The following is an 18,412-nucleotide window of genomic DNA, read 5'->3' as shown; positions in this document are numbered from 1 at the left end:
TAAAAACATATACATAGGCTTTTATTTTTAAAAACATACCTAGGCTTTGGTTTTGCAGCTTCTGTGGATGCTACAAATGCTTGTAAGAAAGGAAGTAAATGCTGCCCTTTCTAAAAATTAATATAAGAAGCAATAAAACATTTTAAAATTATTATTATTATTATTATTATTGTTATTAATATCGAAAATCATTCAAAATAAAAAAAATTACCTCTTTCATTAGCTTCATAGGAACAGTTTTTATCATCTTGCCTAAAATAAGAGTATGATTTGATCACCAGATGGTTTCATATTATCTTATATTATCTTTCAAGAAGCTTTTTTAACATTTGTTTCAAATAATATTTAATATTCATCAAATGCAAATTTAAAAGCTTTCACGTTGTTAAATTTAAGGGATTAGGAAAACTATTATATTTTATAGTTAACAATGTGAAAGTATTAAGTTTTGTCCTTGATAGTGTAAGTAAATTACGAACAAAGAACTTGAATATCATGTTTACGAACAGTTTTCTCAGATCTGTACAGTGCAGAGAATACAGATATATAATGCACGTGCAGATTCCCGATTGTGAACAGAAAACAAATGATTTTAACGACTTTGATACTTTAGATGAGCGTTCATGATGTTACCTGTTAATTTATAGTTTTAAAGGCAAATACTTTACATAGAAATCCACTCAAAAAAGAATTTCCTATTACTTATATATACATAACTTTATTTTAGTCTTAGTGCTATTTTAGCTACATAATACTTTGTAAAAGAAAATTTGAAATAAATATAACTATTGGAATAGTCCATGTTTATCATTATCAGATGTACTCCTTAATACACTAAATAAAACATAAATATTTATGCAGCATATAGCATCAATAACATCTTAACTTAAACTGGCCCTTGTGTGTGTAAAATTGGTCTTTACTGTTGTGTTTTAGAAAATTAAAAAAGCATGAATGATAATTAATAAAATAAGGAGATTTTCATGCTGTATGTCAACATGACTTGAAATTGATAAATAAAATTTTATATAACATATGGTTCATATAACTAAACTAATTACAAAGTAATTTAGATATAAAATTTTAATTTATTTATGATGTTTGGTTAATTTTATTTTATTACACAGTTTTCTTAAATTTTCATACTGATGAAATCCCAAATATGGTAAAAAGTGTTTGTTCAATATTATGCAATTTTGTTAGGATTTTTAAGCTTGCGTTTAGAGCTTTTAGGCTGCGGTGAATTACTGGAGTTTCAACTAAGCAGAGGTTCTTCTGAGTTTGCTTGGTAAGCAGCTACTGGAGGTTTCAATGTGGTCTTCGCCGTTCCTCAACCAACTTAATGTCTGAATGCCAATAAAGAAGTTTCGGTTAACTTTATGACTCTGAGGTTTCTTGGGTTCTACACTGAGGGAATATTAAGTCAATGTACAGTACACTATTTTTAAATGATGGAACATTCAGTGTTTTTATTTGTCAAAATATTTTTAGATATAATTAAAATAAAATTAATAATTAATATGCATATAATCATATGGACAAACTTTGTAATGTACTCTTTATAGATTTAAAGCGAAGTTAAATATAAATATTTTCTATTCAATGTCTATAAAAAGGCAAGATATAAGGTACAAAGTCTGTAATCCAAACTCGTTGGGAATTCGGCGATCCCGGATTAAGGGTTTTTCCAGATTATATATCATCAATTTAAATCTGGTAAGATGGCATGCAGAAATTATACAATTAAAAATACGAAACCGTAATTTATGAAATAAAGAGCAATTATGATCTAAAGGGTATCAAAATTTACAAAAAAAAAAAGCTTAATATTTATTTGTTTACTTTATTAAACATTTCTTTCAATGTAAGTTGTTTAAGTTACTTCGTTTTTTGTGCTAAACGTGCATGCGTAAACATTAAACGTGCATGTGTAAAGCATACATAAAAATCTGTGTGGCTTTGAGGTTTAGATTATGGATCATTCCGGATAATGGAAATCCAGATTACAGACTTTGTCCTGTACTATAATTAGCTATATTGGATTAAAACAATTCAGATCAAATAAATTAATAAAAATAATAAATAATTTTAAAAAATTAAGCTGAAAGTCACTACTGGAGAAAAATAAAACTTAACATTTTAAGTTGCATTATGAGATAATAATGTCACTGCCTTAACTTTTCTATAAATCTGTCATCAAAATTTCATTTACCTTCAAAATCTACATGATTAAGTATTTTCTGGATATGCATTTTAAAGATATGATCTAACTTCAGATAAATTATTAAAAACCAGCACATCTGGTAATTAACCAGGAAACATAATGGGGGGGGGGAACCCTCGAAGGGTGGCATTTCTGTAGAAAACATCAAGAAATTATTTAAAAAAAAAAAAAAAAAAAAAAAAAAAAAAATTTCTTACCAATTTTAATATCTGGTAAAAAACTTGTAGTAAATGGGGTAGGAGATTTCAAAAACTGAAACAGCAATTCACTTCCTTGCAAAGCAGGCAAAGTCAGTAATGTCTATAATCAGATACTGGGTAGTAAATATTCATAAAATAACTTGCACATACACAATTAAATTTGAAAAAAATTGTTAACAATTAATTATGCAATAATCACCTGCAAATAACGTTCAAATTCTGGTCTTTTGCTTTCAAGAAAAGCTAAACCTTTATTTTGCTGAGAACGCTTTGGTGGCAGTTGCACAGATAGTTCTCCGTGAAATTCAGTAAGTTTAGCTTCCAAGACATAAAATTCTGTGTATCGCCTATATGAAACAAATAAAACATATACAGTCAAAAGTCGTTAATTCGGACACCCATAATCCGGAATGATCTATAATCCGGACCTCAAAGCTACAAACTTTCTGCGCATGCGTCGCGTTCACGCATGCGCACAGGCGTTTACGAGAGCGCGTAAGACCCTTACGGCTGCGAATATGTTTGTGCGCATGCGCGTTTAAATTGTAACGGAGTTATACGCTAAGCTAAAGTTATCTAATTCAGTTAATGTTGCCGATTGCGTTGTTCCTTAATCTTCGAATCGGATCCGGCTTATTATTTTTTGCAGACTGTCAGAGCAATTTTATAAAAGTAAGCTTGAACGTTCGATTATGTCAAATAGAATTTCCGGTATATATTTACTACAAAGCGAAAGTATGTTTTGAAATCCGAAATCTGTTTATCAATTTCACGCTGCTCTGCGGCAGAGGGAGGGGGCAGAAACGTCATTATTAGATTATGATAGATTAGAAAGATTATGTCAAATAGAATTTCCGATATTTATTTACTAATATGTAATTTGTATCTACAAAGCGAAAGTATGTTTTGAGATCCGAAATCTGTTTATCAATTTCACGCTGCGGATTGGGAGTTGATCTGTCAACACTATCCTTATCTTCAGGGCAGATGTTTTTATTTTATTTGGTTTATAATTTCATACTAAGTGTAGTATTTCATTCTGTCTTTGATATGATTTAAATCAAGTTCCTCGTCATTATAATTCGCTTCCGATAGTGAAGAAAGTGACCCAGAGGTTATTGAAAACGAAAACATTTCGATTGACAAATTAGTCGGTATTCCCAACACAGCAATTATAGGACTTGAACAGCGGAACTTTGTAACTAAACAAGAAATTATGTCTGTTTAATAGAATTAAAGAGAACGTATTATCACATGAAACGAAGCAACTTACATTGAAGGAAATGTTTAATAAAGTAAACAAATAAATATTAAGCTTTTTTTTTTTTTTTTTTTGGTAAATTTTGATACCCTTTAGATCATAATTGTTCTTTATTTCATAAATTACGGTTTCATATTTTTAATTTTGCAATTTCTGCATGCCATCTTACCAGATTTAAACTGATGATCTATAATCCGGAAAAATCGATAATCCGGAATCGCCGAAGTCCCGACGAGTCCGGATTAACGACTTTTGACTGTATATTTATTTATTTTTTCAAATACTTTAAAAGAAATAATACAGTTTTAAATACAACGTTAATAGTATGTTATAAAACTGAAATACTAAACATATTTATTAATTAAAAAATTATAAATATGATTTAAACAGCAAATTAATAAAATAGTTTCTTCTAATGCTTTTCTTGAGCTATAGATCTTGAGCTCAAATTTTAACATACCACAAAATCTTAAGACAAATGATGCAAAATTTACTTTTGAGATCTTTCTAGAAAATGTTCACACAGATTCCTTTTCATAATGCACTGAATACTTTAAATACATGGATTCTGACTTAAACTGATAGCATCTACCTAAAATTATATATATTTTAAAATTTATTCCATTTTCCTATTATGAAAATGTATTTATTTAAAGTGTGGGATTAATTATGGAACTATTATTTAAATTAAGAAAATAAAATAATAAAACATTAAACTAGAATTATACATTAATATTTACACTAAAATGGAAGAATTAAATGTTATTTACTTTTCTAAAATAGAAAATAGTATATTTTCTATATTTTTTTCATATAAAAACTATGCTATTTATAAAGCATGGAACATAACTGCCCATATTCAGGTGGAGAACTATATTATTCAAAATTTGATAGTTTTAAGTAGTGTTGTTTTTTCACAATGCAAGAAACATACATACATTCACGCAGATTCTTCATTATTGAAGTTCTGTAAAAATAATACAGAGCAATAATATTTGGTAGTAACAATTTTAAAAGTGATTCAACACAAAATACCATTTCAAGATTAATAGCCCTTCTGGGCTAATGCCCCTTTAATTTAAAAATTACACATAAAATATCTAAAATGTAGCAAACATATGTGACAGCTGTGCAACTCAAATAAATATCTTGCTTTTAGAACTATAAGTGAGTAAGGCTGTTCTTAACACTGTTTAAACATTACACAGTAGTGTATTAGTTGACTTACAATTTAAAGCTGCAGAAGATTGCTTAATACTTTTACTCAGTAAGAACACTAAAGGAGACTTAAGTTAAAACCATTGCTTGTTTATCATTCCAAATTCCAAAAGCATTGAAGAGAGTTTCAAAATCAACTTTACCAGAAATTTGAGAATCTAATAAAAAATCTTTTAAGAATCCAATGAAACATTTTCAAGAAAAGGTTTATTGAACATTTTTGCTTGCCTGTTCAATGCTGCTACCAAATTTAAAAATTTGAACAGAAAGCTTTACTTTTGTTTGATAATGTTTCAAGCCATCCAACACATTTATCCAACTTAATAGCATGCATTCCAGTAGAAGTGGTTTTCCCGCTACCAAAAGCAACTTCATTAATCCAACCAATGGATCAAAGCATAATATCAAATTTTAAAGCTTATTATCTGTGGCAGACATTCCAACAACTGATCGATAAAACCGACAGAGAAGATAAACAATCTACTAGAGATTTTCGGAAAAACTACAATAGCATGGATGCTGTAGACAAATACCAGTCTTTCTTGGAATAAGCTGACCGAGTTATGTTTGAAAGAAGTATGGAAGAATGTACAGTCGGAGCTAAAGAAGAATGTTGACAAAAGGAAATCCATTGTTGATGTTGATGAAACTATCAAGCTAGCAAATGAAACAGGAATATGCAGGGTATTGAAAACTTACTGTAAGTTACAGCTGATGGAAGTCTTTCCAATGACAATCTTAAAGAATTAGTAGAACAACAAGTACATGAAGAAGACAGAATTACCATTTCTAAAGATGAGGAGCAAAAGGAAATTTCTACAGATTTTCTTAAAAAAAAAAAAAAAAAAAAAAAAAAAAAAAAAAAGACTTAGCTATTATAATGAAGATTATGATTCAGTTTATACAAAATCATTTAAATTTTCAGAGAAGTTCAAAGACTAAGATAAAATGTTACTGATGTGGTGTCTTGCTGTCACAACTACCTGCTGAATGAAACAGAAAACGGCAAAGGATGTTAGATAATGTCTTCACCAAGGGAAAAAAAAAGTGAGATGAGGAAGAACATCCCGACATAACTTCTTTACTCGAACTTTAGTTCTTTTTTTGAATTTTCATGAATGTTTTATGAATAAAAATCAACATTAGCAGTAAAAAAAAAGTCTACATTTAATGTAGGTTGGTTGGTTGATTTTTTTAATGGCACAAAACTTCGAGGGTTATTATGCGCCAGACAAATGGTGAACATTTAATGTAATACAAGAGTATTCAACAATAACTATTACAAAATAAAACCAAAAAATACTGATAAATTATCTTATTCTCTCCCATTACTTTTGTGTCAAGATAACTTCATTTTACACGTTTCATTTAGAGCTGGAACTTATTAAAAAAAAGAGGTAATATTATTATTAAAAAAAGAGAAAATATGAATAGATTAAATACCTTTCTACAGTCCAATGTAAATCATCAGGATTATCTATAAAGAAAAAGTATACCTTTTTAGGCAAAAGAAGTCTATTGTAAAATCATTTATTTACTACAGCTTGAATATAGAATCACACTGGCGATTTTTATATTTAGTGCACTATTCAGTTTCTAGTAATCTAGAAACTACTACATCCAGACACCATTTTCTTCCTTGAATGTAACCTAGTTGTATTATTATTATTTTTACTTAATTTTTTCTTGATTGTTTAAATTTCAAATACTGCATTTTACCATGCCTTCTCTTTTAAATGTAGTAGAGAGGCTTCAGAAGGTGTCACAGGAGGAATTTAACTTTTGTTTTCGAATGAGAGGATGACTTTGAGAAAAGTGGAATAGTTAATAGGTTGTTTATCTTATATTTATATGTATAAGAATCAGTAGTTATGTTTGGATTTTTTAAAGAAGCAGAGTTAATTCGGGGGAAATTTGTATTTCAGAGGAGTAATTCTTGATTAAATTCAAAATTTCCTAATAAATTTAACAGTTATTTTTCTTACTGCCAACATTTCTTTTCCCCTTGTTTCTTTCCTTTTCATTTTTAATTATTCTAAACCTGTATTTTTAATTTTATAGCTGAAAATGCTGATCTTATTTTTAAAAACATGCATTACCATGACTTAGTGATTTTTTTTTTTTTCTTTTTTTTTTAATATTGACAAGCCAAACATTCTCCAGTGAGATTCCATATACAAGCTGTTTTAATTATTTGAAATTGCTATAAATTGTATTTTGCAGAGTTAAAATCAGTAAATATTTTAGTTCTGCATGATTAAGCCTAAAATTTTCATAAGAAAACTTTATATTTATTGATGTTAGCTAGATGCATTACATGATATATAAACAGTAACAAGAGAGATAATGCAATCTACTTCATAATAATTAATGATAATAAATAAGTACAGGAATTATTAAAATGGAAAAATACCATCATCTCTCACATCAATCCTTTGGACTTCTATGCGAAATGTATGATAATATTTACAATTCTGGTCCATTCTCATCATTACTTGTGGAATAAAAACCCGCCAGGCACTCAATTTCTTTAACCTTGGATCATCTTCCATTGTATAAACATCTGCTGTTCCATCCAAATTTGAAGAACCATCTGGCTGTTTACAAAAATATAATTTTGATTAAAAAATTAAAATTTAACTTTTCTTAACACATACATGTCTTCCCCCCAAAAAAGATAAATTTAATATCTGAATTATTAACATCGTAAATCATGATAATATTCAAGATTTGTTTTCCAACAATTTTTTCTCTTTGCATATGTAAATGATGTCATGTTCATATTATATTTGCTCGTGAACTTACATGTTTTTTTAATAAAAAAACACATCCTTTTTGTACTGAAGACAGTAACAAAGAATATGCTGGACTGTGTATAAAGGAAACACTTAAAGGTTGATATTATAATAAAACAATAGTTAGGTAAAAAATGATCTGCACTTCTGTATCAAATCAAATTCATTTAGCTATACAGAACAAATAAACTTTAAAATTTGAAATAAATAAATAAAACAAAGGAGAAATGTTTCAAATACTAATTAAATTCAATTAAAAGCCAACTTACAACTTTATTACTTGCTTTCTACTGAGTTTAATTACAAAAAATTCATACAACTGCAAACATATAACAGAGATAAATGATATCATAAAATTACAAAAATGAAGTCAATAAATTTAAAATGCATTATAAAAAAAACATGATTATATAAAAAATGTGACTCTAAAAGCAGTAATTAAAATTAATCAAAGCTATTAAATCAATTGTTCCAGGAAAGAATGTCTACACATGGCAAACAGTAACTGTCTCAATATCTCTACTGAGAAAAGTAAAGCATATGTTAGTTTTTAGGTGATGAGTTCCAGGCTAATGATAGAAATCTTCCAAGTTAAATTGTCTTTCCATATCTATCAAAACATTTGTATTAAAGAAACAAGAGTGTTAAGATATTGAGCTCATGATATCTGCATGAATATCCTTTCAGTAGACAATCCATTATCAAAATGTGAAGTTTGTATTGGGAACATGCACACATCATGTCACTGATGGGTCACTGTTATTTTGAAGCGGTGAGAGAAACTAGAATTAGGCACCACCATCAATCAGGTCAAACACACAATGAAATTATCTCTATGGAAGTAATTCATATACTGATCCCTGAATAATGATGAATGAACTTACTTCTCCACTATTCATCAGAAAGTACTGACATCATGAGCCTCTCAAGAATGCAAACTATACTGCACTTCAAAGTTGTACTGTCCACTCGATGGCACAAATCTTAAGAATATAGGTATGCTGATTTCAATTTCACTGTCACATCCAGAACTTAGTACTAAAACCATATCTGAACACTAGACTTTGAAATTGACAATGCTTGCCATATAGTTTACATCTTTACCTAGTCAACTTGCCAGCAATTCATTTGAATTTTTTTTAAAGGCAAGAATTCAGTCTATTTGTAGCCTTAAAATATGCAAATTCGCTAAACAAAACCATTCTTAAGACTGAAGGAAATACAGACAAAATGCACAACAGTTTTGAACAGAAACTATCTGTTTTAATACTAAAGGCTACACTGCATTTTGGAATATCAAGAAGTTCATTGGAAACAAAAGATACAAGTTTGTGAGTACAAAAGATACAACTTTGTGAGTTACACAGATATTCTGACGTGACAAAATTTTCCAAATTTAACTAATGATAGAAAAATTACTGAAAGAAATCAATATGAATGACTTCCAACTGAATAGTAATTTAAAAAAAGCAGAAATGGTTATAATGAGTACTAAGAATTCCCATTCATAAAATAATACTCCTGAGCCCACAAAATCTTACTTTGTGATGTGCAATATCTTTTGAGCGAACTCCAATATTTGAAGAAGTTGGAGTACTAAGCAGAATTAGAACCAGTTTTGGGAAAGAGAACTTGTATCAAAGACTAACTGTTATAGTAGGATTCAGTAATACTGGTTTATGCATGATGTAGTTCCACCTAGTAATACCTAGGTCTATTTCTGGTTCAACGCATTCTTTGTTAAAAAATCTGATGTGTACACCATGTACACCACATGACTTCCTTGTACGGAATATTAAATTATACGCATTTTTTCTTGCATTTCATTTAAACTTATTGGATTGAGTTAAATCTACTTCGCCGACAGCACATAAAATATTACATAAAAAAACATAAAATGCATTCTTTAAAATTCACTTTGTTTACCATAGCGACACTCTGGCGCTAGGTTCACTTAACAGTATTATATTTCATTCATATTATAACTCAGAATGCACAAAATTTATATCATTTAAAGAAAAAAATTATCTAATCGTTGCCACATGTTCTATTCAAATACTATAATAAAGCTAGAATGATGTATAAAAGAAATTAAGCAAACAAAACAAAAAAGAAACAGTTTTTCACAGATGATTGAGTATTTCTCAGTCAATTAATTCAGTTCTCACTTCGCAAGAAGGCAAAAATACATAAAAACTCAAAATATCTATATTAAAAACTACGAAGTAAATCTTAAACACTTATTTCCTCGAAAAAATTCCAGAAAGGATTAAGCATGATTTAAATCGCAATAAGAAATGAATGCGTTTATCTTTGTTGTTGCGAAGCTAAGTTTCTCTAGATTGGCAACAAATCCACTATCCTGCTGTTTCAAATGTAAACAAACAATGGCCGGCATCAAGAGAAGTATTAGGCTTAGTGGCACTTAAACAACTTTAAAATTGTTGACATTTCTAAAAATATTGCATAGAGATTTACTAAAGGCATAAAAACCTTAACCGAAAGATAAGAACAACATAATTCAATCATTTCTAAAGCAAAAAATGTACAATTTTCAAACATATAAGTGTAAAGAAACTGAGATCACTGAGCCGGGTAACAGGGTGGATATTTATATAAATATATTTATATACGTTTGGTGCGGCCAATTGCAACCAAAATATGATGTGCACATCTACATGTTATAGCAGTCCTATATACAAAATTTCAACGTTCTGAGGCTACTCGTTTTTGAGTTATGTGAGATACGTACGTACGTACGTTCGTACAGACGCTGCGAAAAATTCTCTTCAGAATTAATTTTAAAGCAGTTTTATGATTTTTTTGGAGGAAAGGAGTCTTTTATTCTGATCTTACGTACAGATATCAAGTAAAATAATCGTTAAATTGCATTCGATTGTAGTCAAAATTGATATTTTCGTTGAAATATGTTGCTTGAAACTTTTTGCGATTACAATACTTCCTTTTTACTTCATACAAAGAAGTAAAAATGACTGGGTTCAACTGGAGGAGGGTTAAAAAGGGCAATAAATATGACATCAAATATCCTCCATATAAGGTAATCCTTCATTCTTGTGATTACCACATTTATATGAGTATTCTCCCACTTTTCCTATTAATTTAATCATTTGAAAACCAGAAGTAGGGAATATATATATGCAGTGTATATTATTTCTAAAGAGACGATTTTAATGATAAACAAAAAATACTGAAAAGTAGACATAAAGATGTATTGTTATTACATTATACATTTCAAAGGACTTATAATTTTCAATAATATTCTTTCTACTTATACAAAATAATTTCTTATTTATGCATACATTTTACATGGTTAGCATAAATCAGAAGTTTCTAAACTGTGCTGAAAAATGTAGCTGGAAAAATATGCTAGGGAAAATATGTGAATTAATATGGTATTTCATACGTAGGATTTGGTATTTCATCTGGATCACATGGAGGTTCATATATATATATATCTATAGAAATGCTCCACATTCCTTTGAGTGACTATAATCAGAACAAACAAAAGTCATTAAAAATATAAATTCTAACATACCAAAAAGGATACTTCCCAAGTTTTGAATCTTATATTATATCACTATAATGGTAGAAAACAAAAAGTTTGGAAATCATATAAATTAAAATTCATGTTTCTTATGAGAGAAGAGAAACATGTCAAAGTAAAACATAATATTAGCAAAGCAACGACTTTGTGTTTGGAGTGATGCTCCTGATGAACAGGGACCTGTAACTGTTTGCCCTGGAAATGGATAGAATCTTGAGTAAAATCTATGCCCAAAACAAGGTTGTAGCTTTGCCTCAATTAATGTTTCTTAATTGACTAAAACTGATTTGATTTAATCATGTCTTGCAATCTATAAATTGTAGTCTTTGACTTTTATCACATTATTTGGGCCACACTGTATTATGTTACATAAGAGCAATATAAAGTACCATATAAACTTAACAAGTAAATTTTAAACAATTGCTTACAAACATAGCTTCCGCAAGGTCAACACCAGGTTCTTCTTCACAGATTTGCCCATCATCTGCAAATCAAAGAACATCAAAATTTTCAATGAAAAAGAAAGTTTCAACTTATATATGCTTTACATATTTCACTTTCATTTTTAACAACACTTTTTTACATTTTAGCCCAGAAGGGCTATTAATTAATTTCATTTTGGCATTTTGTGGCATTTCACTTTTCAAATGATTGCCACCAAATATTAGAGAACTGCATTAGACTTTGTAAAACATTTAAGAATTTTTGATTAACAAACTCAATGATTTCAAAGCAAGCTATGGCGACAATGAAAAAAAAAAAAAAAAAAGTCGTTTTTATCTCTAGTGCACAAGACTGTGTATTGGAAATTCTAAAGATACACGTTTTTTTTTTTTTTTTTTTTTTTTTTTGTGATAATGGTATTGAATTGAATTTTATATGGTTTAAGAGTGAAGAACACGATATTTAATAAATAATGTAACATACAAAACGTTAAAAAAAAATCCTCTTGGACCCTTTTTTTTCTTTCTTTTTATTTATCTAATTATCTATCTATCTAATAAATATTCTTTATTTAACTCACACACACAAAGGGAAAAAAAGTAAGAACTGTATAAGAGAAACCATACTAGATGATTTGAAACATGATAATATATTAATACTGTGATATAGAAAAAAAGGAAAATATTATGCAACACAGACTGGCTTCTAAAATTTGTATAAATAAAATGCTGAATAAAATAGTCTTAAAAATAATTTTTTAAAATCCCTCAATAAACAAAACAGAAGCATAAAAATTTTCATTCAATTTAAAGTGAGATAATTATTTCAGATTGCAAAATTCAAAGAATAGTATTACTATCTGAAAATATATAACAGATTTTAAAGAATAATTTTTTTACAACGGAAGAGTAGAACTTATTGAAATTCACTGACATACAACAATCATATATAGAGAATACCTCTTGTAAATAAAGGTAAAGACCTTAATAAAGGTAAATAAAGGTAAAAACCTTAAATAAAGGTAAAGAAGTGATGTAGGAACTTAGGAGGACTGTCATCATTAGCAAAAAACAAGCAATGTTAATACATGTCACCGAAGCATGTCAATAGCTGCAAAAGTGACTGAGCTTATTAAGTAAGATTGAAATGTAATAACAGAGAAAATTTGCTCAGAAAGCTCTGTGAAAACAATGATTTCAAACAGACAATAGCATGCAGGAGTAAGTCTGGAAATGTCTGCAAGAAAAACTTTAAAGACTTTTATATGAATGCTAATGTATGTTTAGTGGATACTTTCTGATTATTTTCTGCATAAATTTTCTAAACATTCAATCTTAGATGAATGACCAACAGCATGTTAGCATTACTTTAAACAATACATTTGCACAGTCTGTAATTAAACAATACATTTGCACAGTCTGTTAAATGTGCAACACTGATAAATGGGAGATTTAAAACTGTAAATGAGAAAGCAGCAATAATTCCACCACATCTTTAAGTACGCTGTGACTAGTGATGTAAGTTTTTACTGAATAATCATAACTAAAAACATAAAACTTCAATTTTTTAATTTTGAAAACATTAAAAAATTTTATAGTATTTTTATGATTAGGAAATAAACTATGGAAATCTGATGGCATCTAGGAATTTAAATATATCTTACCTACATGAGCTGTAAATACCCCTTTCAACTTGTTTCCAAGTTTTGACATGGTTGAAACACCAGCATTTTCTTTTCTCCCACCTCTGGGGGGAGGAAGTATTTTTTAATAAAGCTCCGAATAATACACAGTTAAGATACCAAAACTAATAAATTTTCATATACATATCTGAAAAACAGATAATTAACTTACTTTCCTAGTCCCCTTGCATTTGAATTGCCACATCTTTCTCCACACAATAAACTAAAATACTGAAAAAATAGAAATTACATAAATATTCTTCTAAGGAGAGTTGATTTAAGGCTAATCAATCATCAAAGTTCATTTAAATATTCTTCATATTTTAATTATTTAGCATGTTATACTACAATATTAATATGCTTAAATAACAATCATAATAATATTAATTGCAGCAATAATATTAATAATAGCAATAATAAAATTGGACATATAAATGACTCATGTCATGTGTAAGTGATATCAAGCGATGTGCTGAAAAAGAAACAAGCTTTTTTGCAAAATTAAAAAATGTAAAATCATCATATTGGAAGACAAGGTGACTGAGTTTAAGAACTGAAGAAATTTTGATATAATACTTTTTAAATTTTATACTTTTATGATGTTCTTGAAAATATATTGAAATATCTCTTTACAACAACAACAACAACAACAACAACAAAAAAAAAAAACTTTATTTATTTTAATATGTATATACAGCAATGGAAATCTAGTTATTTCATAAATAAAATTTAACAGATTTTAAAATAATAACAACAAACAATTAGCTGAGTTTAAAATATAACTGTTCAATCTATTAAAAAAGTTAAAGATATATAATTATAAAGTAAATCAGGGTTGCCACTCAAACAGGAGAATGAAATTCCCTGACTTTTCCAGGGTTTCCAGGTGTGTTTCAAGAAAATTCCAGTCTATCCGCGTAATGTACGTTGACTACGCTAAGAGGTAAATTATGGTATTACTTGTATTGTGTAGCAAATTCACTTAATTATTCAATAAATCCCAGAGGACATTTATTCTTAATTATTCTTGGTATACTTTGTTTGATAATTTTGTTTACTTTTCCACTTAAGAAACTTAATAAAATTTAAGATATATACATTGGATAACAAATGTATGTTTTATTTAATTATTACTCATGATCATCACCAGTTCAACACGAGGCTAATCTGGTCCTTATAAATCACAACGCAATGCTAAATAGTTAGGTTAGATTTTAGGTAAATTTAATTTGTGTGAGGTATGTTCTTAAAAAGCACCTTAACACTTGAAAACACAAATATAATTATAATAGTTGTTGTTTTCTCCATTGAAGATTGAGATTAGAATCTTCCCAATCTGGAATAAAATAAGGCTTTTTTTGCAAACATTCTGCAGCTAAACGAAACAAAGAAATCTATTTTAATAAATTGAGGTATTTTATATTTAGTTCGCAGCATACATAAGAAAAAAAATATGTGCATTAAATTTCGTGATGGTATGTCATCATACTGCTAGAATTAATTTCAAGATTATGCCAGAGAAAATTTCCTGAAATTTAGAAATATTATTTGCTAATAATTAATAAATTTAGAGGGAAGAAGCATCATTAAATTATACGAATAACAAAAATAAAGATAATTACTTAAAAATTGAATTAGAATAGTCAACGATATTTTAGCGAATATAGTTATATTACATGGTTAGCCTAGATGACAGATTACTATATTTTATTTTACTGCAAAATGGCAAGGTATTTATTAAAAAGAAAAGTTTTAAAAGATTTTGCGGTAAAATTCTAGTATACGGTAAGGCTTTGGCACGATTTTGAAAATTGTCGCCAAGACCAAAATGACCCGTTTACTGCGCATCATCATGTTGCCAAATCCATACATGGAAATTATTTTAACCAAAAAACGTCTATGCAAAGAATCTCTAATTCTTTGGTCTATGTAAAGAAGAAAATTTTCCATACAAGTAAAATGCTATTACGCCGCTAGAATGCGGAGGGAAAATTTGCCAAGGGATTTGGCGACGGAACCTGGCGGCCAGAATTTCCCTCTCCGCGATGTGTACCGGAAATTGAGAAACGTGTTAAGAAGAAACGTTCTTTGACAAAAAGAAAGCTACGAAAATCCGTTTTTAAATTATTGCGAAAAATCCAAGAAGAAACGTTTTATCATAGGACGTTTCTTCTTGGATTTTTCGCAATAATTTTAAAAACGGATTTTCGTAGTTCCCCCCCCTTGAATTAATTTACTTGCGCCAAAAAATATTTTCTTGTGCCGTGCGCTACAATATAGCAAGTGGTAAAGTGTCTCATTTACGCCGCTCCGCATCTGCGAGTGCAATCCAGAGCTGTAACTCGAGAAATAAACAATCTCGTTGTTAGGCGACGTGTGCACCATGTTATTTTCATTTTTGCGATAAATGCTTATCGACGTGGTGTTCACGTCGCTCGCAGTTTGAGACAAAAACATCTCGACGTGCGTGGCATGTCTTTTTAGCGCAAGTGGTTAAAGAAATTTTAAAGGATATTCATTTAATGAACTCTTGATAACGTGACCTTCGAATTTCGACACCGGTTTCCAGCTTTGGCGGCAGTTATATCACGCATGCACAGCTGTTTCCCTCTATGATGGAACGGAGCCACGTCTGTTGCAGAGAGGTTTTCCTTCTTTACAATACATATTCTTTGAGCCCACCAGCGGCCGAGCGGTAAAATCGCTGAACACTGGTAGTTCGGTCCGAGGTTCGAATCCCACGAACGGGCTGGCTGCATGGGCGTTTTCGTGGTTTTCCCCATGTGTAACGTGTATACGAGCCAGTTTCCCTTAGAAAGTCCTCCACGAAAGGCATCCCTTCCCTTAGGCAGATAGCCCTAGTGTGCTTTGCCGTATCCTCAATACACCAACACCACCATATTCTTTGATTCTAACCTCCATGGTACCGTATACTAAGATTAAACCCATTTTGTTTTATACGAGAACAGGTACTTTCTTTAGTTCATGCACTGCACATGCGATTCTCGAGAATACTCGAAACCAAAAGTTGCGGGAAACTTGCTTGCTTTGCCTTTCTAAAAGGCAATCAAATTGGAGCTGCGAAAATTGGCTCTATGCCAGCAGACACTCACGTGATAGGCAATTCGCCAAAAAAGTTATCTCTTCCGACGTCGGCGCAAAAATCGCTTTTATTGGCGGGATCATTGTATGAACTTCCCTGACTTTTCCAGATTTTGACAAAAATACTTAAATTCCCTGACTTTTCCCTGAATTTTTTGGTCAATTTTCGAATTCCCTGACTTTTTCCGGTTCTCCCGGTTTTCCAGGTAGCGTGGCAACCCTGGTAAATACAATACCAAAGTAAATTAAAATACCAAAGTACAGTAAATTAATACCAAAATAAATGTAAGGTCATCTCATAAATAATGTCATTTTTTAAAACAGGTTTTGAAAATAATAATGTTGTGTTTTTCTTCTGACACCAGTTGTTACGTTTGTTCATATGGAGTTCGTGTGGATTTGGAGTGAATAACGACGACACTTGATGAAGTATCGAAACACACTTTATTTAGCCAAGATTAATCAGGACAGCTCCAAAGCCACTCTTTACAGTCATCGAAGATCTACTATAAACACGCTGGAACAAACAGCGACACAGTCTTCACACTGTCAGGCAATAATGATGGAGACAGTTTCACTGCAAAGCACCAGAGTATGGCTCCCGACTCTGCTCGGTCGTTCTCGGAACTCCACGTACTCTCGAGACTCTCCACGTTACAACTTGCGATGCACTCGACGACACACAGAGCACAGCTCCCGACTCTTCAGTTCAGTCGTTCCCGGAGCTTAACACGCTCTCTGGACGATGCACTAACAACGATACACTAAGAGACTCTTCGATGCACTTGACGACTCACTCAGCACTCCCTGGCCGCTGTCAACTCGATTTACTCCGCACGGACTGACTCGAAACTCGAGACACTATCTCGCACTCTAGACAAGGCACTCCGCGTATCAGCAGGGTTTATATAGTTTTGGGCTTGCGTTCGAGAAAATTCTGGGCTAAACCGGTACGAATTCGTACCAGAAGGTTCTCCATCCGTCCATGGCATATTGCCAATTGTGTTGCCAAATGGGTGATTTCTCGCCAAATGTGGCAACCTTGCCTTCTCTTGCCATTTTATTGCAACCCTAAGACTGCTTTGCGGGAAAGGTATCTTACCGTGCCTGTACATTTTGCAACAATATTAATAGAAAGTAAGATACTAATTTAACCAGCTACTTATTCCTTATCTTTAACTGGAAACGTTCTTCAAATGCTATAACATACTTTTTATGCCATCAGTACAGATTGCAACTGGCTTATTGGAGAAAAATTCTTAAAAATCTGTTTCAAGTGCCTCATAGGAATTCATTTTTTTTCCATCAATAAGATTTTGCAGTCTTTGAAGTACCAGCCACTTTTTATCATCAGTCACTATATAGTTTAAAAAGTATATTTTTAAAGTGAATAAAGAAGAGCAGCATAGGCATTCACACATGGTATTTTTGTGCAAATTCAGTAAGTTCACATAGAACATACATGCCAAGCTTAGAGGCAAGTTTCTTCATATGGCAATGAACAATCGATGACAAAAAATTCAATTCTGTCAACTCTTCAACAGTTACAAATGGAATTTGTTCAACTCCAGTTTTCAAAACAACATTATAAAAAAAAGACAGGATGCCCACTATAATGCATCTTTCAAATTAAAGTCATCTTATCAAAATTTAAAGAAACAATGTAGGTACTACCGAATATTCAAAACACTTCCTTCAACTTTTAGAAGCATTTGCTACACTGTTGCCTTGTTTATGCTTGTAAAACATAATGAATCTGATCTGTGATCTTCTAAGACTTCTATTTTCATGAGAAGTAAAGCAAAAATTTAGCATTCACGTGCTTGTAAGCCAGAACTGAATGAAGCTATGTGCTAAGCTAAACATATCAAAACATATTTTAGCAAGTCTTGCGCTGAACAACAACATTACTTATGAAAATA

General features: G+C 30.4%; 1 protein-coding gene across 1 annotated transcript in view; it reads right to left on the bottom strand.

Moving 5' to 3' along the window:
• Nucleotides 1-18,412, bottom strand: part of LOC118182577 (sorting nexin-14-like) — a 60,635-nt gene that overhangs the window by 22,204 nt on the left and 20,019 nt on the right. The window contains exons 14-22 of the mRNA XM_035351953.2: nt 13,561-13,619; nt 13,371-13,453; nt 11,692-11,747; nt 7,317-7,500; nt 6,347-6,380; nt 2,624-2,771; nt 2,422-2,524; nt 212-252; nt 40-110 (exon numbers count right to left, since the gene is read on the bottom strand). Coding sequence (XP_035207844.1) covers nt 40-110; nt 212-252; nt 2,422-2,524; nt 2,624-2,771; nt 6,347-6,380; nt 7,317-7,500; nt 11,692-11,747; nt 13,371-13,453; nt 13,561-13,619 — 779 coding nt within the window. The remainder of the gene's footprint in view (nt 1-39; nt 111-211; nt 253-2,421; nt 2,525-2,623; nt 2,772-6,346; nt 6,381-7,316; nt 7,501-11,691; nt 11,748-13,370; nt 13,454-13,560; nt 13,620-18,412) is intronic.

The sequence above is a fragment of the Stegodyphus dumicola genome, chromosome 6 (genome assembly GCF_044657685.1).
Source record: "Stegodyphus dumicola isolate Sdum_Otavi_A_Nest chromosome 6, ASM4465768v1".
Taxonomy (NCBI): domain Eukaryota; kingdom Metazoa; phylum Arthropoda; class Arachnida; order Araneae; family Eresidae; genus Stegodyphus; species Stegodyphus dumicola.
The sequence above is the reverse complement of the archived record's forward strand: the minus strand, read 5'-3'. Positions and strand labels throughout refer to the sequence as shown.